Source organism: Micropterus salmoides, unplaced genomic scaffold (genome assembly GCF_014851395.1).
Source record: "Micropterus salmoides isolate LMB-PRFRI ecotype aquatic unplaced genomic scaffold, ASM1485139v1 Ms_hic_scaffold_11, whole genome shotgun sequence".
NCBI classification, from domain to species: Eukaryota; Metazoa; Chordata; class Actinopteri; order Centrarchiformes; family Centrarchidae; genus Micropterus; species Micropterus salmoides.
In genome coordinates, this window is record NW_024040152.1 from 24,632,813 (window position 1) to 24,658,009 (window position 25,197).

The 25,197-nt window shown below is 41.5% G+C and overlaps 1 protein-coding gene across 2 annotated transcripts in view; it reads right to left on the bottom strand.

Annotated features, from left to right (window-relative positions):
- The window catches only part of LOC119897908 (RNA-binding motif, single-stranded-interacting protein 3-like), a 132,349-nt gene extending 118,309 nt beyond the window's left edge, over positions 1–14,040 (bottom strand). The window contains exon 1 of one of the 2 annotated variants that reach the window (XM_038711943.1): positions 12,631–14,039. In XM_038711943.1, coding sequence (XP_038567871.1) covers positions 12,631–12,705 — 75 coding nt within the window. In that variant the 5' untranslated portion in view covers positions 12,706–14,039. Of the gene's footprint in view, positions 1–12,630 lie in introns of both variants that reach the window. The other variant, XM_038711944.1, reaches the window with a different exon arrangement.
- Positions 14,041–25,197: the final 11,157 nt, after the last annotated feature.

A 25,197-nucleotide genomic window follows, 5' to 3' on the forward strand; every position in this document is an offset into this window, starting at 1 on the left:
GTCTCTGTTTATCTCTCACTTTGGCACTCTCGCCTCAGTTCTCTGAGTCTCAGGCATAAGCAAAAACCCGCATCTCACTCATGCACGCTCTTGAGCATGTAAATGCTCACGCGCACACACACACACACACACGGGCAGTCCCACACCGAAACATACTCGCACACAACACACTCTCGCACAACTTTGAAAAAGACTGGTAGTCTCTGAGGAGAGCCAGTAGTGTGAATGAATAGAAGCTGAATGCTTAACAATCTGTGCCCAGTCAACTGAGTTGGCCATTGCCCAGGCTGAGAGTTGGTACCACAGAAAATAATTATCCACGGAACAAAAGTATGACTATATATTGGCAATCATTCAGACCTCTAGTCTCCCTGAATTCCATGTATAATGATTCAGTCAGCAAATCCTCATACCTAAAGAAAAAGGTCACTCTTCAGACAAACCACTGTTCCAAAAAACAACACATATGAGCATTTTTCTCTGTCACCCCTATTGTTAAGTTGTGGTTAAGTTTAGCGAACAAAAACGTCTCCGTCATGGTTAAGGAAAGATCAGTTTCATGCTTAAAAGAATGTACAGTAGGAGGAGGACGCAAAGTGCGATCCCTGATAGTCACATACTTTGTGAGGCGAACCGTCCATTTGACCTTCTCGCTTAGAGGTTTCTCAGCGGTCAAGAAAACAAAGGTTATTTAATGCGTTTTAATGATCATTGCTGTTCTTCTAGTGAGGAAAGCCTTGAAGTGGTCGTGCAATCCTTCCCGAACATTTCTCCACAGAGGGAGGAGTGGAGTCCCAGGAGCAGTAGGCCGACAGGAAGCGCAACTGTAACCATGTTCTTGTTTATAAGTTGTTAGTGTATTTATTCATCAATGTCCAGTTGAAATGTCACAAAAACACCAGACCAGCATGCCAACAGACAGCACAACATGGTGATTTGGTGTTATAATATCTTTAGAAAATCACTGGCATATGAGTAGATACGCACAGAATCTCTCTCTCGCTCTCTTTCTTTCACGCACACACACACACAAAGTGAGGGCAATATAAACAGCTTACTTTCAAGTGTCATTAGTGACCGTCCACTTTGGATGTGCTCCTGCAATCAGCAACAGCCTATGTTTGGACTGCCTTAAAATGCATGCCCACACACACACACAGCTACGTACAGCTTTGATAAAAGCATGAGAGCTCGGAAAAGTAATTTGACTGAGGCCCAACAAAAGGAGTGTTTTCATAGGATAATCCCCGGCCAGGACTGCAGGGGTTCTGTGAGTGTGTGTGTATGTGTGTGTGTGTGTATGTGTGTGTGTGTGTGTGTGTGTGTGTGTGTGTGTGTGGTTGTGTGTGTGTGTACGTGTGTGCGTGCATCCCAGAACCCTGGAGAGTGGGTGTCTGTGTTTGTATATTTGCACTTGTGTGTCAAGCCAGGCAGGGAGGGTTTTATTCAGGATTTCATTAGCAGGGAATAGGAGATGTTTAGCCTGGCCAGCCACCTCTGGCTCAGGGACAAGAGTGTGTCTGTAACCCAGCTAAACTGTCTGTAAGGGCAAACACTGTGGCGGTTTTATAGAGTTTAACTGTGTTTCTTTATATATTCCTCTCAGACTGAGAAAGAATGAGTAGAGGTTGAGCTCCAGAATTTGTTCACACTTGGAGCTGTCCTACTGTGCAGCTGGATACAAAAAGAAATGTGTCCTGTGTGCTATTTAAGCGAATCGGATTTAAACAGTATCAGTGGTTAGTAACGTGAGACACTGGACTATCGAGGAGAAGGCACTGTGTGTGCAAGGGTTTCTCATTTTTGTTGGTATTCTTTATTAATGGTGAGAGCAACATTTTAATCAAATTAAATATAAATACATGGAATACTCATTGGTTGGATGCCTCTCTGATATCTTAGAAGACAGACGCTTACCTTTATTGATCAAACTACCAGTATTTGTTACATTCTGCACATCATATCTTTCGGTAACGGATTTTGCACTTTGCTGACAACTTTAATGTGGTTAGGAGGTGGCTGCTTTCTTTCACTACATCCTTTAATCTTCAGCACACTCAGATTGGTGTGTGTTGAAGAATATAAAATCCTAATGTCCTGCGATTACTTGGCCCAAAAAATACTTTGCTGAGAAAACCTTGTAAATACCAGGACTTTATTTTGCAAGCTTTAAGGTTTACCAAAAGTGTTACTGAAGAAAATTTGTGTAAAATACAGGCATGTAAGATGAGCTTTGTGACTTCACTGTGTTCTGTCAAATTCTAACCCTAAGGGCTCAAGCTGGATTTATATTTAATGCAAGGTGTTTCCGGGAGTCCCGCCGTTGATACCTATGGCGAGGGTTTTGACTTACAGTTTAGCGTCAGGTTTCATCCATAGCCCCACCACAACACCAGAAGGATGTATCGCACATGATCAGGCCATATACTGCTTTAATTACATTCCCCACATTAATCATGTTTACATGCTTTAATCTACTTTGTGATACGTGGAACGCTGGGAGGATCCGCTTTGTTTCATTAATAAATATGAGACTGCGATACCCACAGGTGATCATGATCAGTTAAAAGTTCGCAGTGGAGGTGGCTTTGGAAGATGTGTTCCTCAAAAGGAGAAAAATCTTAACCTTGTGTCAGTCACAATTCTTGCGGTCCAAGTGGTATCTCCATTGCTGCCATAACATAGAAATACTTTTACTACATACACAACTATAGATGACTTACAATCACACTTTTCCCTTCATGTTATAGGTTTCTGGTCCATTTCCACATACCAAATTTAATTTAAATACTGGATTTTTGTTTGTAGAGCTCTGTCTAAGTGTCACTCCCTGATCCTAGTGTATACAGTCATTTCTATAGTCAATATTAGTACAGTATGTCTATTGTAATTGATAGTAATGTGCTCTTGGTTTTGGAATAGAGAATGCTAACAGACGGCGTCAAGGAAATGTGTGTGAAATGAAATGTATATAGCATGTACAGTGCAGGCAGAATTATACAGACCTTTAGTCACTGCTAGGCTTGAGTAAGTACTTGGTTCAAACGAGTACATAATGTACTTTTTTGAAAATATAGTTCTCTTACTATTCAAAAATCTATTACTATTCAGAAATCAAAAACATTGCTCTGAAGCTCAATTCTCATGCTGTTCTGTAAATTGTTTCTAACAAATATAGCAACTTCTGATCAACTCATATCAGTTTCAGGCTTCCTTGTAAACCCCGCCTATGTCCGGGTTAAAGCCCGCCCATTCCGAGTACAGATGCAGATTATTTTATTTGTTGAACAGATACAGAAAGTGGTGCACTCGCTCATCCCTAGTCACTGCTGTTGCTGCAACTGACCTGTGTTTACTGAGACCAGGTGTGGCCTATCAACTGCCAGAGAAGGAACTTTATGGACTTGTGTCATCGAGTCCACAAGTGATGACAGATACTCAAAAAACTCTAAAAACAGGTTGAGATTTTGTTCCATGATACATAGAAAAAGACAGTAGGCAGAGTCTTTTTCACAATTTCTTCATTGAAAAGTTGGACTCTCTTTATTACTCTCTTTTACAGTTACCACTCCCCTTATTACTCTCTCCACTCTCCACAAATGGCTGGATTAAACCGGTCAAGTTCTCTGGAGGATGTTAAAAGGCATTCTGTGAAATGTAAAGACACTGAAGTAGCTGAAGAGCGATGGGTAAATGACAAAATCACTTAAATGTGTTTAAGTTCACAGATTGATTCACACTAACTGAGTAAAGGTATTCACGAATGAAATTTTCCTTTGACATGTCTGATCTGCACTGCCCTGAGACGAGAATGAATATAGCAAAAAATACAACATAAAGAGTGAGAGTGAGAAAGATACAAAAGAGAGGAGAGAGATAGAAGGAAGACAGCTAAGTAGGATAAGGAACAACATATGGGGAAATCCCTCAGGACATTCTTTCAATTATCTCTCTGGTCCCTGGTGTAGGGATCACTCGCCCACCAGCGCAAACACCCTCACACCCCACTGACTCACTCAAAATGAGAATCAGAAATGTGCCGACAAAATCCCTACATTGATAGTAATAATGACATCATGCATTTAATGCACAGAATGTTCGCAAGTAATGATTGTATGTTAGAGATCAATATTTTCAATTACATAAATATATTTTTCTGCGAACACAAAATATAATTATATTTATTGTTTACATACAAACAAGTTAATATCTGAATAAATGTAAAAAAAAAATTATGTAAAGAATAGAAACTTTGTAGATTTGTCATTTTAACTACTATATATATATATATATATATATATATATACATACCCCAGAAAACCCTGAACAGAAAGTAGTTTAGAAAATGGATGAATGAATGTGCATAACAAAGGATGGATTAATGAAATTAAATGACTAATAGCTGGTGGGAAGTCTGATCTAGATGTGTACTATAATATAGCGGATCAATTTATGTGTTTGATGAAATTCATTGTCTTCATATCTGTAACAGCATGTAGGTGTAGGTGTAAGAAATGCAGGCAACAATGTCTGACTCATGTCCAGAACCCACATTCTGTGTAAACACCATGACAAAGAGATATCAGGGTTGTCACAGCCCGGCTCATGGACTGGATAAAAACGGGAGACACATGGGTAGACTAAATAACAAAGGAATTAATAAGAAAATAAGCGAAACCAATGAGTAGGAAGAATCTGTAAAATCAGTTGTGTAAGGAGTGGATGAGTGAAAATGTCACTCAATCAGGTCTGCAACCTTGGAGACAGAAAGCACACCAACAGCAGTATGACCCCTGCAGAGGGGCCGTCACACAGGTCAGCTAATGATCCTTAAACTAGGAACAAATTCAGCGGATTCAGGATTGCGTGGTCCCTGGAATTAGTCCCCAAAGTAGCATTTCTGTGTCAGCATTGCCATCGCTACCCGATACAAGTTTGCTGGAAGCTCACTATCGACGTACCCTCTTTTTAACTGGATTATGCTGATGTTACATTGTGAACAACAAATTTGTGTTGAACTCATAGAAATCCTGCTCTCTGTGAACACCAACACACACACACACACACACACACACACACACGGAGTAAAGTCACCGAAAAGCAGAGAGGTTTTGCTGAAGAAAGTAAAGTCAAACCAGGTGGAAGAGGGTATATTGTTTATAGAGTATATAGTGACTTAGCTGTTGTAAACTTTACTATTGCTGCTCTAGTGGCGCCTTCACCCAATGCCTGGTCATGTAACCTTCTTCCCTGTTTATACTCTACAGACCTCTACTTTCCCTCTTTGGCTGTTTCTCGGCCTTCTATCCTTCTTTACGGTACCTGAAGTCCAGCACGTTCAAATGTGCCAGTGTATAGAACTCACCCACTGCCCCCCATCACTCCTATGCACGAGCACTAACAAACTGAGGGGAAGGTCCACACCACTTTCTATGCTTTCCATTTACAGAGCCAGGGCTGTGTAGGAAAACCAGTTTTTTTTTCCAGAGCACACACAAAACAGAGAGCTAGCAAACCATGAGGACATATTCACTGAATTTAACAAACAAGTGTACTGGATTACAGTCACTTACAATCCATTTAATGAAGACCCGCTGAATTTCCCTGGGACGCACTCAAGTGACCACCTGTGGGTCCCGGGGATTCACTGCATTGAAAGCCTATCAGCTGACTCACTGAAGCTGTCAAAATCGATGGTGGTGGTTGGCTTTCTAATTTCCTCATATATTGGTGGCATATTTGACATATCCAGCATAGTAAATGTAACGTTTATCTTGATTATTTGATGATTCATGTGCTTACTGTTGTTGTTGGACAGGAGATGAAAGGAGATGGCATCAGAGCAGCAGAGCAGAGAACAGTAGAGAGAACAAGGTGCGTCATCAAGTCTGTCATCAAGAAAATAATCAGTAGATCTCTGCAATCTTTGTAATTTTAAGTAACTTTAAAAATAAATGTACTAAGTATGGTTCTCCCAGTAAAATGTGGCCATTTCCACCACTGGCTGTGACATAGACTAGAATCCCACCACATTTCCACATTTTTTCACTAAAACATCCAGATTTTTTTATTCTTAACATTGAGAGAAGGGCATTATATTCAATACATTAAATTACATGTATTTTACCTATTTTACCACTATTTTACCATTTGCTCACCATTTTTATCCAGTTTTTAAAAATGATGTCTCTTTCTTACACGTGATGCTGACAGCCCTAAAATACATGATAACATGTTCTTTTCTAATAGTCTTTATAAGAGGGGCAGGCAACTTCTGGAGAAATAATTAGAACACCATATACTGAATCATTTTGATACAGACTGTCAAAACTCCAACACAATTCATATAAAGCAGAGATACTGACATTTGTAAAAACCTGGACAGAATCTCCTTCTATCCAGAAACTCAGCTTCATGATAGTGGGCCATACCCTCTGCTCTGTATTCAACACAGACTTAAAATAGTTAATAGCTAAAGGTTGTGCTTTTTGTCTCTCCCTTTTCATTCCACCAATAAAGTCTGCGTCAGGCACTTAACACGGTGTTCTAAGAGGCGGCGCACTGATGGGCCAGAGCTGTACATCTCAGAGCTGTGATATCATTGCGAGCCTTGGACATTTTTTTAAGCCCTCTGTATTTCAGTTGCTGCTTCCTGTGAGTAAATTTAGCCCTGAACAGGATTTGCCAAAACATCTGCGTACTAACTGGAATTATGTTTGCTGCCAGACAATATTAAATCATCGTATATTCTCAGGAAGTGTTGGGGACTATTGGAGCCCTCAGCAATTTCCATGGAGTAACTGTTTGAGGTAGAGGGCTCTGACAGGAGCTTTTAAGAGGCAGAGAATCCATTAGACAAGGGTCGCTACAAAGTGGTCAACTATTAAAAATGCAGCAGCACCATTATTCCCTGACCCAGCCTACAACTTCTGTCTCCTTCATTGCCTCGCCCTTTATTTTCCTTTGGATCTCTATCTGTCTTTATTTTTTTCTTCTTTTTTCTTCTTTTTGCTACCGCCATCTGTTCTCTTTTTGATATACTTCACTCTACTTCAAATGCCTTTTTCTCCTCTCTCCTCCTTTCTCTCTCCCTCCTCCGCATATTTTCTATTACAAAACTGGCAGGGGTGAGCCTCTCTCACCCCTCCGTGCATGCACTGACCCGCTGGAGCTTTTTCACTCCTATTCAACATAGCAAGGCACTGGTCAGCATCCGCTACTGTACTGGGACAAGAATAGAACAGCCCACGGAGAATAATAAATGGACATATATGGGTGGTTAGGAGAGTCCCTTTTAAGCAGTAAAAACTACCCAGGCCTGGTAAACTGAACAGATGGTAGGACAGAGAGAGAGAGAAAGAGAGAGAGAGAAAGACCAGTACACAGTGGGAGAGAGGCAGGAAAAGAGAAAGAGAGAGGCAGAGAAAAAGCAGGGAAAGGAGGGAGTGAGAGTGTTGGGTAGGGCATTAGAAGAAGGCAACATAAGGCTATTCTCTGGTCTCTACATTGGCATATGATGCTATCAAGAGCAGAGCTGGGACCCAAACAGAAAAGCCGGGTCTTAAACAACAGGCACATGATAATGTTGTCAGTTGTAAAACTACAACTGATGCAGGCAGGCAGATGTGTGAGGAGAAACAGGACATGAGCAGAATGCATGCTGTGCTATAAACCTTATATCCTCTGTTTACTTTGCACACTAAACACACACACACACTTTTCAGTTTCTGTATGTGTGTGTGATATATGATGCATAATTTATGGTCGCCGTTTATGTTTGACAAGAGGAGGAACAGAAGCTTAGAAGGAAACAAGGAAGGAAGGAAATGATAGAAGAGGGAGGATAGCTCAGTGTAGGGGTTAATCAGGTTTTTTTTTTGGTGTCCTCTTTGTGTTTACACATGCATATCACCATGCTGTGTGTGTCCCTCTTTCCCTCCTGCCTTTATGATGCTTACATATCACAGCTAAGCCAACCACTGACCACATTTATCTAGCGAATAATACAGAGTAATTCATTAATTATTGTGAAAAGCTCATTTTTGAAGGGATGGAATATTGTATTTAGATGTCCGGGCGTGTCCGCATGTGTCATTACTTTGATATCAGCTGAATGCTGTTTCTCATTATCCTAATTAAAGCTCCTCATGTGCCACTGAGCATATTAGCACACTGATCTGCAGCAAACTAATGATCGGCTGGTTGATAATGTGACTCCCCCCCCCCCACACTTTCAGCTTCTGTCTTATCTTGCTCTTAACGATTATCATCAAAGATTCACATCCTCAGTTAGTCATCATCAGAGGCTAAAAAGTTGTTTTTTTTCTTTTTTACTTGAATAGCTCTACTGCATTCAGTGGTACCACCACACATGCATAGATTAAAGTTTATATATGGGAATTTATAGATAGAGAGAGACAAAGGTGCAAAGTCAAGCAAATCATCTTTGCAATGAGGAGTGAATGAAGGTATAAGGGGAAATGAGAGTGACTAGAAGGTATCATATGAGTGTCTAAGGAAATGTCCAGCAGATCAGAAGCTTTATGGTGGGGAAAAAATATAATAAAAATAAATGTCTGTAACTGGGGTATAACAAGAGGAATTCGCCTTGTCAAAACCATGTATGTCTTGAAAAAAAAATCACAAAAGGCAACATGTCAGATTTTGTTGTTATTGCTGTGAAATCTGATGCGCCGACTCATTCCACCCCAACCACAGGGAAACTCTAAGAAAGTCACAGCAACAATCACAAGCTGTTTTGCACTTTCATTTTCTCCATTTAAGGATTCCAGCAAAATGTAAGAAAATGCTTGCCCTCTGAGAAACAACAACGGGCATCAACAATATGCCAACACGCAACAACGCAGCTGCGCTTCAGGGTAAACCCCTCCCCCTGATCTCCTCAAAACCCTCTTACTGCCATGATTAAGGGCCACTAGGCTCACATAAGAGGGCATGCTGTCTCTCTCTGCCCCCCTGCTAATGTACACTAATTGTACCTATAGCCCATTATGGAGGCAGAGCAAGAGCAGTTCTCAGCTTAATAGCAGCACATTTACACACATCTGGCTAAGCATTGTTAGTTTAAGCTAGTCATTTCATAACTGCCTTTGTGTGAAGGTGGTGCATGTGTGCGCTTGTAAGTGAGCATGTCTGTTTTAAGATTGCTATTGTAAGGCAGCGAAGGCAGCAAACACACACACACACACGTACAAGCACATGATTGATTTCCACAGGAGGAGAGCCTCCACTCTCAATCAAGATTAATAAGAGGCCATTTACATCTACAATCAAATCAGTGAGCAAATAGAGAGAGAGAGAGAGAGAGAGACAGAGATGTAAAAGTGTGAGAAAGAGCTAAAAAGATACCATTTAAATATAACTAGTAAGTCTTTGTCTGCTCTTGCCTATTGTACACAAGGAAAAGAGCCTGGAAACTACCTGCATGCCTACATTCACACCCAAAAACATTTCACACACCCAAGCGGGTACACACACACAGTCCTCATATTTGAAATCAGAGAGCAACACACGCAGATCAAACACTCGGTTGTTGTCAAGGTCCATATACATGTATGGGGCCTCTGACACACACACACACACACACACACAACAACTATTCTTCTGGGACTCCGGAGAGCTTTAATGACAGCAAGCTGCTCTGAGAAGGGGTCAGCCAGGGGAGTCACCACTCAGAGGCCACACACACGCAGACGCACACTCACTTACAGACTTACACATACATAAACGTGAGCAAATATATTCACTTCACAGTCACACATGAACCAGCTCATGTACCTTCACGGATCCAAAGCTGACATACAGACGCAGGTTTTATTCATATATGGATGTATACGCGAACACAAACACATACACACACACACAGGCAGGCACAGCCAAAAGGGGACACTGGGAAAGGTAGGATCCAATTTGATTTGACCTTGATAGCAAAGGGAGAGAGGTAGGGCTGTTGGAGGGGGTAGTGTGGTGTGGGGGTGGGGGGGGGGGGGGGGGGGGGGGTGGATGGAGTGTGGTCTGGGCCAGATACCTGTTGCAGATACTTCAGAGAAATTACATGACCTTGAACTGATAGAGATAAATCAAAGAATAAGAGACAGCAGTGTGACACGGTGACATCTGCACACATAAAATGGTGTGACAGACACACATCAAATGAAGTCAATCTAACATACATCGCATGCAGCAAAAAATCTTGTGCAATAAACCAAATCACAAAGTGAATTTTATTGGATGCTCCTGGATTCACTGACAGGGTTGATTAGAAATGCTGCTTCTTTGTTATTGCAAGAATATCAAATAAGGTTTCCTTTTAAGTTCATTTAAAAAAATGACACAATCACAATTATTTTATGTTTTTTTCCAGCATGCTGTCAATATTTTTCTAAGCATGACTTGTTTAAAAATTGAATTTATCAGGAAGATTAATTCTGTTTTTTTTCATTTTAATTTAATGAAATAATTCTGTTCAGTGAAAAAATCTATTACAAAAAGAAAAACAATTTTGCCAAGAGACAATTACCATATATATCCTTGAAGTTTCTTTCATTAAAAGGAAATTTAGAAAGAACAGTTTTTATTATCCAGTAGCAGACATGCATTTCCTCCTCCAGATTAGCAAGCAAAAAGGCGTTCGTCATTGAAGATGTTGTTTATTACAACCAAATCACAGATGTGCATTAACAAACAGTTTCCAGCTTCTGTTTGTTCATCTTGAGCACATTCTTAAAAACATCAGACAGCTCCCAGATGTGAATGTGTGCAGCTCCGAGATCAACAGATAAGCCAGTAATGTTTAAGCTAATCAATAAAAGCCTACATTTCAGTCAGTATGTACTTGACTTAGCTGAGGCAGTGTGAATTTAACTAAATAGAATAGATCTTTTCATTAAAAAGTAAAACTTTCATTAAGAGTGTAATTATGTCAAAACTGCAACCCTTTTCGTCATTCTTTTAGTTGATCAGTATCAGCTTTCATCCGTACAGTAATTGTCGTAAACTAATATTATCCACAACTTGCGGCAGAAACGCATGTGTTATAAAAAGCAGTGAAAATGTGTTCAGAACCCTTTTTAAATTAGGAGTAATATTTGTGTTTCCGAATGTAACAAATTTGATATTGTAGCAATTGTGATTGTGCTTTAGATGTTGTTTCTAGGGGGTTCCGTCTTTTGGGTCAATAGTTTTGAAATTACAAGAGATATTTAGACTTTTACAGTTTGGCATTTTATTTTTTTTAGCGTGGGGATGCAGAGCTATTTGGGTTATCTCAGGTATGTCGTGTGAACTATGCAGTTGTCCAAAGAAAAAAATTTGAAATTGGCCAGATGCTCAGTATTAAATCATTTGGACTGGAATGTGGGGAAAGAAACTTGATTAAGACTACCAATGTGTTCTCAGTTCAAATAATAGCATATAGGGCTCCACATTCATACTAGATGTGTTACTACTGGCCTGCAAATGCATCATGCAGTTTGGTTCAAGGTTCAACATATTTTTAACAGTGGAGCAATAATTGTCTTACCTGCTCTTCCCACTCAGTGTCCACCCAACAGCGTGATCACTCTATTCTCATAGCATCCCACGCCTACGCTTTTATCTTTGCTTCTCTCTCCATCTCTCCTGCCTACTGACATGTACACATTTACTAAATGCTGCACCAAACCTGCCAACTCCTCACACTTACTATCACACAAAAGGGAAAAAAACAAATGAATCACAGCAGACAAAGGGAATGGCGGGCTGGGTGATATGATGCGGGAGCAATCGATCAGGCCTCAGTGATCCATTTTCCTCTTCTTCGTGGTAGAGGACTCAGATATAAGAAATATCTTGTGTAGGTGTGTGGATCTGTGTGTGCATGCAATGTGTGAGTAAGAGAATTCGAATAAAACTGAAAAAACAAAGACAAAAAAACTTTCTGTATTCTTGGTGATCTGAGATGCGTATCAGGTTCCATCAATCATGTCTACAACATGCTATCATGGGTGAATATGAGCTGGGGAAGCCCAATGAAGGGCGCGGGAGACGGACAAAGTAGGAGAGAAAACAAGGGCTGAGGGAAGGGTGGGCCTCATGCCCTGAACTTGAACTTCGAGCTGGTGGGGTCAGAGAGGGGAGGATGAAGGTCAAGTGCTCAGTGTGAATGGAAAAGGAAAAACCCAGCTGGGTGACACCAATACCTCCCTGCTCAGAAACAGATGGGGGAGAGGGGACAAGGTGCCATTTAGCAAGCTGTCTTGCGAGGCAATTTCAGCATCTATCTCGGTGCTGTTTCAAGGTGTTTCACCGTAGGACCTGAAGTGCGTACATTTTGCTCTTTTCCCGGCTTGGTAAAACACGATCTCACTCTTTAGATATGCTACGATGAGACCCCTTTTTGGGTCCTGGTCCATAGATTGAGGAACATGACACAGTTGAGATGTAAATCAAACACTCGTGACCATGCTGATTGGGAAGGAGAGTTAAATAGGCAGCAGAGAGGAAAGATAGAGTGTTAATTGAAAGAAGGGTTGTCAGATGGGTTTTGAGAGAGTTCCACAATGAAAAAACTGATGTGTATTTGCAGCACACAAACACGTTTCTTTCCTTTGAGTTTGAGGGGTAACCTACCTTGGTCTGGAGATAGTGGGGGTAGTAGTAGGTGTAGTGGGGGTACATTGGTTGCTGCTCCAAACGTTTTCCCATGTAGCTGGAATCCAATTTAAGGTCCTGGAGGCTGGAGATAGAAGCTCGCAGGTGGGGTATGATCACACCAAGGGGCTGGCCTGGATCCTTCAGACGACCGTTTCCAGGGGTGGAGGATGCAGAGAGAGAGAACGCTCCCCTCTCACTGAGGTGTATGTGTGATAAACGCACAGAGGAAGGGACAGATAGAAGGACAGATAGTACTTGGGATTTTTGTCTGTCTACTTGTCTGGGAGCTCACAGAGAGCCTCACTAAACCATCCTTTCCCGGGGATCTGGAAAGAGAGATGGCGAGGATCCGGAGTGGCAGTAAAGAAGGGGCTGGGAGAGAAGGAGTTGGAGGGTGAGGAAAGGAAGAAATGAAGGAACAGTAGGAGGTAATATGGGAAACAAAAGGGGAGATTGAAGAGCAGGACGGAGAGCTGGTAAAGAAGAGGGAAGAAGAACAGGATGAGGAGGAGGAGGAGGGAGGAATAAATGGGATCCAGTTGCCGGTTCCTTGCACTCGCCGCTCTAAAAATCAGACTCACTCTTCTTCTTCACTGCTGCCCTGAACATGCCCCTCAATTTGCTTTCAGCCGTCTGTTACTCTTGTCTCTCTCCGTCTCTTTCTCTCTTCCTGTGTATCCGTTTCCCTGTCTCGTTCGTCCCACCTCTCTCTCTCTCTCTCTCTCTCTCTCTCTCACACCAGACGAGACCCTGATCCCACCAGGGGGACTCGTCTGTATCCTGGATAACACGCTGTCCTTTGCTCTTTCCTCACAAGACAGTTAAATCAGCGATGAACTCACAAATGGATGTGGACCTGGAGAGAGAAGAGGAGGAGAGGAGGAGGAAGAGGACGGGGAGGAGGAGGAGGAAGAGGAGGAGGAGGAGGAGAGAGGGTGGTCTGGAGCTGAAGCTGTGATTGCTTTTTTTCTCACTCTCTCTCTCTCCCTCCCTCTTTTGTTAAGCTCCGGGGATAGATAGGTAGATTTCGCTGGAGACCGGCGTGGAGGATGAGCAAAAAGAAAAAGCTTCGGTAAAAACTCCGCTCGTTCAGGAAGAAGCAGATAGCCTTATCCAGACGCGCACTCACACAGAGGAAAATCCCTTCTGATCCACAAGGTGCCTCCCCGAACTCTTTTTTCTTTTCTTCCCCCTGCAATCCCTCTTTCTTCTCAAGCTCTCTCCCTGACGACTTGCTTCCCACAGTGCTTGGCAGCCGTCACTGTGTGTGGTGGTGGTGGTGGTGGTGGCGGCGGCGGCGGCGGCTGTGCTGGTGTGTGGTATGTGTGTGACTGTGCATGTAACTGAGAGAAGAGTGTGTTTGTGTGGCTGTTGCCGTCTGCTCCACTCTGCGTTCTGAGCCACAGAGGGGGCTCGGCTTCAGCGCAGCTATGCTCCTCCCTCCCTAGCTCTCTTCCCCTCTCTGTCTGTGTCTCTCTTCTTGTGTTTTTCATGGAACTATAGAACAGTGGGAGTGGTTGGTCCTGCCTTCGTTCAAGCCCTGGGGAGAGTGTGTGTGTGTGTGTGTGTGTGTGTGTGTGTGCACTAAACAGAAACTGAGAGAAAAAGAGAGAGACAGAGATGGGCTGTTCTGCTGGCAGAAAGGCGGAGCTGGGGAGGGAGTATGAAGAGCAGGAGCTGGGGTAAAGGGTGAGAAGAGGATACACAAGGAATAGAATTTGAAAACAGAGAGGCCCCCCTACTGGCACTCTTTAGGCGCAGCAATGGCACATTTTCCATAATAAAAGCTGTCTTCGGATTTCTTAAACTGGGCAACATAAGTCATATTTCTTTTCTATTTTCTATTGTACATCATTTCACAATCAGCTGGCATAACCAACATACGCACGTGTAAATACATGCGTGCACACAGGTTTGAATGACCCGCCCCAAAATGTGTGCCTCAGTGCACACGGGGATGCTCCATTCACACATGCCCAGTGAAGGGCCCAACATAGTGTATGTAGTTCAGTGGTTGTGTGGCACAGTGACCCACTGACACAGTGCTGCCTGTTATGTGATGTAACCAGGTTTAAGTACTCTCTTACATAAGCACAGTGAGCCATGCATGAAAAGACTACTCTGCCCTCTGACTGCAGCTGCGCGTGCGTGTATATGTTTGTGTGTGTGTGTGTGTGTGTGTGTGTGTGTGTGTGTGTGTGTGTGTGAGAAAGAGACCAGGGTTGGCAGACAATGCAAGTTCACTGCAGTGGAAAAAGGGGCACGAGAACAGAATGCAAACACAAAACCTCCTCTAAGATAAGAGCTTTATTTCTTGGGGGCAATTAAATTACTTTTGCAGACTGCGAAAAACACATCACTGTCTTTGTGTTATTGTGTGCCAATCTGAGAGATTTTCTGTCACTATGCCCATGCTAATCAAAGAAAAAACATTTTACTTGACTCTTCTCTAGTCTTACCTCAGCACTGGTGTGTGAAAGAGCTCTCTGACACCCTATAAGACATGCGTGTAGCATCATGCCTGGAGGCAAGCCTGGACTTACTTGTGTTTTCATTTTCATCTGAATTGCCTTGTTAACCATGTGACAAATTCAGTTGTGCTATTCCACGTACTGAAAGGACTGCATACATTACATGCTGTATATACAGTTATCCTTTTTAACTTTGCATTGCTCTAATCGGATATTATGTTCTCTAATCTGAAAAAGTTTTGTAAACAGCTGCTTCAATTTAACCTTGAATTTTGTTGATACAGTGCGGGTAGCTTTCACATTTACATAGTTTTTAAAAGCCATACAAAGAACCTGTGATGGCACGTTTTATTACCATAATTATCAGAAACATCAGTGGCAGACATTCTCTGCCACCTAAAGGAGTACAGGCTAGGGGTGCAACAAATAATCGCCGTAATCAACAAAAATCATTTATTAAATTTGTTGCCAACAAATTTAATAAATCGATTTGTTCATGACGTCATCTGGGCCGTAGCGACACTGTCACTTTAACAGAGTGAAGTAATGTGAACAGTAAAACAACACAAGATCAGTGATTGACTCTTTACTCAGCCAAAAAGGCTGTGAACTGCAAAATTTACAAAGCTCACTTACTGGCATGGGAGCAGGTCAGGTGCTGGAGTATCTGATGAGGAGGCACATAAAGTTGACTCTCTGAATGAAGAGTCGTCTCGGTAAGCTAGTTAAAACAGCAGCAGCTAGAAAACAGCCCTGGCAGTTAAAAGAAAGTAAATATAGACAGTAAATATAGAAGACCATCTAATTTTTAAACACGTAGAATACTCCACACAGCTTAACATCTTTCCTCAATGACACCAAATAAATATTTTTATTATTCATATCGGTTTTCAAAGTTATCCAAGAAGACACTTCCTGTAATGAGATGTAATTTTGTACATTCTCTTTAGCTACTACTACTACTACTAGTTGCTTAAATAAAACCCTTTCCTAACCTGTTACATGCAAGTCACGATCTGTACTCTTCTACATGGCGGAGAAGTTACTGCAAGAGCTCATCTTGCAGTAATTCCAACCTGAACATCACAGTGAAATACATAAACATGTTGCAGGGTGGCTGAGAGCAAAAGCGGGCTATATTGATTATACTGCACTTGTAGTTAAGGAGCGTGCTTTCCTGAATCTTGGCAGTCAGACAAGTTATACTGTATGCACAAAGAGTTAAGCAGTTTGATGGAGGAAGGTTATACATTCATTCAACAGCACTATGTGTGGAATGCCAAATGACAAGAGGGATACAGGGAGCTTAGGTGTGTGTGTATGTGTGTTACTACTATATATGAGTAGCACACAAGCCAAAGTTTTCATGAAAAATTAAGAATCTGCTGACACCGCAGTTTGGGAAAACAAAGAGAGGATTGATTCTTCCAACTGCACAGTACAGTCCTATTAAGGGAGGCACAATCTTTACATCTCACTCCATATTCTGCTGCCATAATAACGCTTCCTAATTACCTTGTCTAGTGACAAGACAGACATAATTGTGGTGGTAAATACACACTGGTTAATTGTATTAATTTTAATATCAAACATAGTTCCTTTATGTCTTATGCACAATCTAATTGCCTACTTGACTGGGAAAGGCTTATTATGTGTGTGCTGCATCTGCATTTCTTTGCAAGAAGGACCTTCTTCTAAAGAGGGACACTATTCAACTACTTATATTCCATTGGCCAGCGCTTGAAAAATACCAGACAAAAACTGACAGCTGGAGCAAGATATCAAAGTGTTTTCATTGACACTGTGTGTTCTTAAAGCCGCTGCTCATCAAAGCAGTTTCAAATGGAGCAGGAAAGGCCACGCTGTGACTCGGGGATGTGCTCCTCTCATCACTGACCACCAGATGTATAACAAACACGGAGCCGGGGAAAAAAAGAGCAGTAAAAGCCTCACATCTTAGCTCAGATACAGCTGGGAAAACAGAAGAGGTCATGATGACGATAGTCCTATTTTACAGAAGCTGCTCTGGTCGGATTTCAAGGAAAACACTGGCTAGGATATCATCACAAACACACACACACACACACACACACACACACACACACACACACACAGGCACACTGTGGTATTTGCACACAGTATTACAGCATTACAGTGGTAAATGGACTATTACATCCAATTGCCACACACAGCATGAGGGAATCTGTCTCATTGCAAGTCTCCTGAGATACAAACAGAGACACTGCAGAGAATGTAAACAGGTTTAGCTTTCTTTCATGCAGGAAATCGAATAAAAAGAATTTAGGTTCAAACACATTTAGAAAACAAAAGCAGCATCTTTGTCAATTTAGCGCTGAGCGTGTTAAAATCTACATCACCTCCAAGCGACACATGGTCAGCGTCCTGCAGAAGTTAGTTTCGGTGAAAAAAGCTAATCTGTTGCTGGGTCTCAGCCGCTGTAGCTCAGGCAGCAGAGCTGGTTTGCCATTTAACTGTAAGGTTAGTGGTTTGAGTCCTAGCTCCTCTTGTCCAGATGCCAAAGTGTTGTTGAGCCTCAACCTGATCCCATTTTGTGTAAGAGATGGAAAAAAATGTAAGACACACAGATAAAAGCGTCTTACAATTGAATCCAGTGCATTGTAGTGAATCTCTGAATCTTACATAACACACTGTTTTTCAAATGTTGTCAGATAGCTAAAGAACTGAATTCATTAATTCCAGAGGAAAGTAGAAGACAATAACGTCCCCATGTGACCAAGGTAATCTGCAGGTCTAGGGACACATACCCAACAAAGAAGGTAATCAGAGAAGAAGCGCATGAGCATGGCCTTAGAAAACTATTAAAACTCTTTACAGCAAAGTGAAGAAGACGTATCAAAGCCTGTTCATCAACCTGCTGTGTTTAACTATTCTCTCTCTACTTTAATTTTGATGAAGCAGTGCCTTATCACTGGGATTCAAATGTGATCAATGTAATCAACATAACTTTAACACAAGCTAATTTCCTCTACTGAGTTACATTGTCAATGAATTTCACCAGATGAAAGACTTCCACAAACTCTGTTCAGAGTGTCTGTGTGGGGAAATACCAGATAAACAAACAAACGTCATTTTCAATAATCAATTCCTACTGAGATGTATCCATTCTACATCGATCTATCCATCCACCCATAAACTACACCTGCTTATCTTAGAGGGTCCTGGGGGCTGGAGGTAATCCCATCTGACATTGGGCATGAGACAGGGTACAACCCAATGGCGTCGCCAGGTCATTTTTACGGGGCTAAAGCCACGGATGTTTTTACTGTAGCCCCAAATGTAACTCAACAACAGAAACAAAAATATTTTCCATGTTAATATGCAGCGGATAACCGCTGAGGGAAAGAGAGAGGCTACTCGCAATAATATTGCTACATTTTGTTTGAAGTTCACGTAACGTGACCCCCCCGCCATTACTCAACCTGCTTGCGAGTAAGCATGAGAGGAGAGAGAGAGAGAGCGCGCAATGCTCACAGCTTCAGGGCTTGTCCGCAACTTCTGAATTGTCTCTAGTAAAATCGTAATCAATAGCCTACATTTAAATATAAATGTTGTCGGTCAGTGTCTAGTCAATGTAATAACACAAACGGTTGACAGTCGCCGCAAAGTAGTGAGACAATATCATGACACCTGTCGCTCTGTGTGCTGCCGTTTCTGTCCCCCTCACTGTGAGACACTACTGTCTCCAGGATGCTTCATTCCCTCTAAAGCGGCTGTGAGCTGCACTTTAAAAGTGAACATTTCTGTGGAATCGTGGTGATATTTCTGTCTGATGAAAAGTGTTTTCAGTTTCGGTTTTCTTTCTCTGGTGAAGAGCAGTGCGCTTGTCTCATCGAATAGGCTACAAGTCAAATAATTTATTTATATAAAAAAATGGGCAACGATCTCCCATAAAGCATAAGCCAATACTGACAGTGGGCTGGCCCAATCACATATCTTACTAGCCCCCACTCCGTCCCCCTCTGTTTCTTGTGTTGTGGGTCAAAAAATTATAATTCGCCAAATGCGGGAAAATAACCGATTTATAGATATAAACTAAAACCAAGAATAAGCTACTGATTACTACATTACATTCTATTATATTTTTATATTCTGAATTGCCACCTGCCACCTACATTTTGTCCCTCCCTTTATAAAAGACACTTCCACCATAAATTGGTGTAGAAAATGTCTCCAGAATTCAGGAAATTAAGTGTTTACTGCTCAAAATCTTCAGGGGAGGACCCCCAGACCCCCCAATATTTCATTAATAAATATTTTTTTACTTTATTAAAATTAATTTAGCTAATTTATCATTGAGATGAAAAGGTGCCATATGCACATTAAGAACGACTTTAGGCTACTTCAGGCATGCCTGCATGTATGTAGACTCAGCTGGGATTAAATTGTATGAGAAAGGTTGATCTACAGGAGAAACATATCTGACAGCAATACAGAATGCCTGACAGCCTTACTGCATTATATTAGACTATATTTTTTTTATTTTGAATTGTCACCTCAGATATTTCCTCAATAAATTGGTACAAATAAATTCACCAGAATGCAGGAAATTAAGCCCAATTTTTTTCAGAGGGAGGACCCCCAGACCCCCCTAATTAATATTATCAGTGTTAATTATTATCAGTAGTAATTACAAAAATCATAATAAATGTAGGCTATATATATATCAACAGTAGTTGCTTTATAAATGTACTTTGGGTAGACGGCAATGGGGGGTGGGGGGGTGAAAACATGAAAGATTTCTGGGCTGGGCTAAGCCCCCAATGTTTCAAGAGCCTGGAAACGCCCCTGGTACAACCTGGATAGGTCAAAGAATTCACTCTGGCAAAGGCCAGTTTAAACTTTGGCACACATTTATAAAGCACTTACAGTGTGTGGCTGACATTGGCAGTCTACAGCAGCAATATCAAATAAATGACATTTGAAAGTTCGTAATGGACACAAACAGTAAGTAGATTAAGGGAAGAGGGAAATGTGTTGATGTCTCAGTCAATGAGACAGGCAGACAAGAAGGAGATATTAAGTTACACAATATGAGAAACACATTCTAAACCATCTCCGTGGCCATTAAGTCATATGAAAAATCACTTCAAACCAATAATCCCTTGTATAACACTGTACGCTTAATTACATGACCAAATCAAAATTGTGACAAATCACCTTAGGCCTTCTGTAAATCCCACTGTGCTCCTTTCTGCTCCCCCTCCCCTCTCCTCTCAACAGCAAGCCACGGCTCACTTTAACACAAATCATCACTTTATTAAAAAAGAAAAAAGAACAGCACGTTAGTGGATTCATTTGAACAATTATGCAAATCAGACAGGAGATGAAGCTTTTATTAATGTTAGAGAAGTGTTGCATCAGATAGTGCTGAAGTTCATTAAGTTACACTAGTTGAAGATGAATACATTCTGATTAGTTTGATGTCACTATGGTGTGTATCACATTACCGTCTTGGGCTGCGTCAGCAGCAACTCTCCATGGATCTTTTTCTCAAGCAAAATATGGGAGTGGGGTGATATTTCACAGCTAGAAATGTGCAATTTGGATTAATAACCCAGATGCCTGCACTGTTTTTCTTTTCTTATTACTTAGACTTAAATTGTATTCTGGAGGTTTGGGGTCTGCTCTGTGCCTTCACTTTTCTCTGTTTATAAAAAAAACAAAAACATATGCAGCCACTAAAAATATTTCATCCCTTTCTTTCAAAACCTTGTGTCATTCTCCCTGGCTCTCCTCCACACTCCCTCTCTCTGCAGGTAAGGGGCCTGGGAGGTGGTGGACTGTGACTGACTGACTAGGGCCCATGCTTGCTGTGGCTCCGAGGGGTAATTAATTTCAGCAAACGACTGCCACGTCTGTCGGCTTTTATAAACGAGCGTTTACGCGCTATGGACAATTTAACCACTCCACTGAGCGCGCCTTGACAGAGATCAGCAGAGAAATAGAGAAGAGAGAGAGAGAGACAGGGGATGGGGACCATGCTGCTAGGTGACTGATGGGAGATTTAATCAATAGAGTAAGCACATTTACTCTCATGATGCTCACCCAACATCCATATTCATAGTGTTAATTCTCCTAACGCCTACGCTGTTGCACACCACAAAACATTATAATGCATGAGAGATTTCACTACATCTCATCAGCTCTCATCAAAGGCCAGTATCATCACTGCTAATTATGTGTAACATCATAGACTAAACATCATCGTGGTCCTCTAATCATTTTATTCTAGATCGAAGCTTAATTTGATATCCAAAATAAAAACCCTCCATTTACGTTCTGGCACATACACCTCAACAACCCAATATTTTTACACCACATCTGTCAGAACAATGACCTTCGCAACCAATCCTGCCTACACTGAAGTCATAAAATTTGAACCGTTTGTATTAATGAGAATATTTGGTTTGGCTGTGCCTTGACTGTGCCACTATGACGTATGATGTCTGGTCATTGTTCACTGTACTGAATCCAGACACTAGATGACATCTCTTGAGGTTCAAGAATAACAGTTTAGTCATTCACCACCCAAATCTTGAGCCGTTTGCCTCTCAAAATATACTCCACCTAGCAAACAAGACTCCATAGACTCAACTTGGAAAGCTGGGAAGATATGTAGGAGCGGTTGTGTTGGATCGTACACAGCAGATTCTACAACCAAACAGGAAATTAGCAAAATAGCAGAATACTGTTGTAAAGTAAAGGTCTTCTGAAAGCCACGAGCCGCAGACAGAGCCAAACTCTCAGTTTCTGCCATGTCAATTCTGGCATGTATACGCAAACTCTAAGCAAGCCATTCCACCTTAAAACAACGTGATGCAGTTTCCCACTGCGTGTTTCATTACAGGAGATAAATATCATACTCATCACTGTGTGCAAACAAAAAAACACACAACATCATTTTTGTTTATGTCTCCTACTAAAGCTGCCTCAGTACTTTACAACTCTTCTCCAATTTACAGTTTTTCTCAATTGTTTACACACAAATTCTGGTACTTGAGACACAATGACCACAACATGTAACTCATTCACCAACCCCCTGAACCAATTCCGCTAAACTACATGCACAATTCCTGCTTTACACTCAAATTGCAGTTCTAAAACACACTTTTTTCAAAACACTACACACAATTCTCTGCTTTTGGCACAAGTTTAATGCAGAAAATATCTTGTTTTCACAAGGAACACACTGCCATTCAAATATGCACACTGACTCATCACAAGGGCAAACACCCATCACACAGTTTTCCAATTAGCAATCAGAGCTTTAGCATAAAAGGGCAACAGGTGAGCTCTTCAATGGAGCAATGGATGCCAACATTGGAAACAGAGGCAGAGCCAGAGGAGTGAGAGTGAGAGTGAGAGTGAGAGTGAGAGTGAGAGTGAGAGTGAGAGTGAGAGTGAGAGTGAGAGTGAGAGTGAGAGTGAGAGTGAGAGTGAGAGTGAGAGGAAGGCCAAGGACCGTAATCTCTGATGAGATCCGAGCCACTTTGGTTGATCATGTGGTCAACCATGGTCTAACAATGAGGGAGGCTGGGCATAGAGTACAGCCAAATCTGAGCAGGTACACTGTAGCATCCATAATCCGGACTTTCCGAAATGAGAATAGGTAAGAAATCTACTCTCACTAGCAAATTGCAGTACTGCATATCAATACAGTACTCAATGAGTACAGTAGTACAGTATTGCCTGTGGACTGTTCTGTAGGACTGTAAAAATACTGTAAAGTATGTTTCAAGTATTTAGGAAATGTATACCTACTTTGTATTTACAGTATTTTACTATTTGTTTGGCAGAACTGAAAGATTACCAACACAAGGTGGTCGGGAACGCCTTCTGTCTCCTGAACAGGAAACTGAAATCATAAACATGGTCCTAGAAAACAACGCCATAACATTACAGCAAATACAAAGAAAAATAATAGAAAACAATGATATATTTCAAAATATTGATAGGGTAAGCTTATCAACACTGGACCGTGTCTTGCGCAGAAATCATCTCAGGATGAAGCAGGTCTACAGGGTGCCATTTGAACGCAATTCAGAAAGAGTCAAAGAATTGCGATATAACTATGTGCAAGTGAGTCCCACAATTGATGCATACTCTCAACACTGTATACAGTAAATTATACATATTTCAATATTGTAATCATAATGATTGTGCTTCACAATAGTGACCACTCCATGTCTATTTCTGATATTGTCATGTGTGTTTCAGAGAGTCTTTGAACTAGAGGTGGCTGCAGTGGAGCACCAGTTCATCTTCATTGATGAAGTCGGGTTCAACCTCACAAAAAGACAAAAGAGGGGAAGGAATGTCATCGGCCAGCGTGCCATTGTTGAAGTCCCTGGCCATCGCGGAGGGAACCTCACAATGTGTGCAGAGATTACCCACCACGGCATCATCCATCACCATGCTACCCTTGGCCCCTACAACACCGCCCATCTGATCACATTCCTGGACACCCTACACAACACACTCATTCCACCAGATCAGGTAGATGGCCCAGAGCAACTCAGGTACGTTGTTATTTGGGACAACATAAGTTTCCACAGGGCTGCTCTGGTTCGTAACTGGTTCACTGCCCACCCACGCTTTTTAGTTGTTTATCTCCCTCCATATTCTCCATTCTTCAATCCTATTGAGGAATTTTTTTCTGCCTGGAGATGGAAAGTGTATGGCCGAAATCCACAAACGCGTATACCTCTTCTCAAAGCTATGGAGGATGCATGTGGAGATATAGCAGCTGATGCTTTTCATGGCTGGAATCGCCATGCAAGGTGATATTTCCCCCGCTGCTTGGCCAGGGAAAACATTGCTTGTGATGTGGATGAGGTGCTGTGGCCAGACCGCAACAGAAGAGAGGATGCAGCATAGTTTGTTTTTAGTTGTTTTTTTTTTTTACTGTAACTGTGTACAGTAAATTATTCTGTTTTGTATGTGCAACTTTGTGTTGGTTGGGAATGGAATGTACACTGTGTACACTGTTTTTGTGGGACAAATAAAATATATTTGTTACCGTGTATTTGTGTGTTCTTAGTATAAAAACAATATTCTCAAATATTTTACAACACACTTATGTATGTACTGTCGTAAGTGTAACACTGAACAAAAAAAAGGCCTAAGTCATTATGATGAATGGAGAAGAAGTGTTTTCCATTCATCATAGTGTTTTACATTGAGCACATCAGTGTTCAACTGGTTCTTATAAATGTCTATTCATATGATGGTTTGTGTGTTATTTGAAAACAAAATACCATTTTTGAGAAGAAATAACATTGTTTTGAATGTAAAGTTTAATTTTGCAGGAGAATTGAGGGGTTTTGCCCATTGTGTGTTTTTTGATTTGTATGTAGAGTTCTGAGAATGAGGCATTATTTCAGAAAATGTGTGTAAACAATCGAGAAACTGTAATACTGCTGTTCATCTGAACAGATTCCAGGCCTGGCTAACTCTAGAAAGACCACAAGTAAATATTGAACTTGGTGTGCCTTTTACATTTAGCTGACACTTTTATCCAAAACAACTTACGATGCCTATATATGTCAAAGTTTGGCACACTCAAAAGTGTTGTTCAACTGCAAAATCAAAGTCAATACAGTAAGAGACTTCCTCCACATCACATGCCACCTTGTCCCTTGCCAAGCAAAGAAGGAAAGCCCTTGGAAGTGCTGGATGCAGCCTGACTGTAACAACACTCCACACATGTCTTACCACAGGCCAATTCCATTGCCCATAAGAGATTTTCCATAGTAAATGAGGTTCGGTCATAGACCTTCCACTATCAGGCAGAGAAAAAATCTTCCGTTGGATTGAAGTAAGGGCTGTAGGCTGAAGGTAAACATTCATGAATCACTGGTTGCTGGTTGACGTTGAACCACCTGCTTAGTAGGACACCACAGTGAAAGCTGACATTGTCCCATAGACAGGATGTACTGCTGGCTGATGATCCCGCTGCTCATGCTCAAACACAAAAATCCTACAACCACCCAGTGTTATATGGCCCCAAGGTTCAATGACAGTAGAGAAC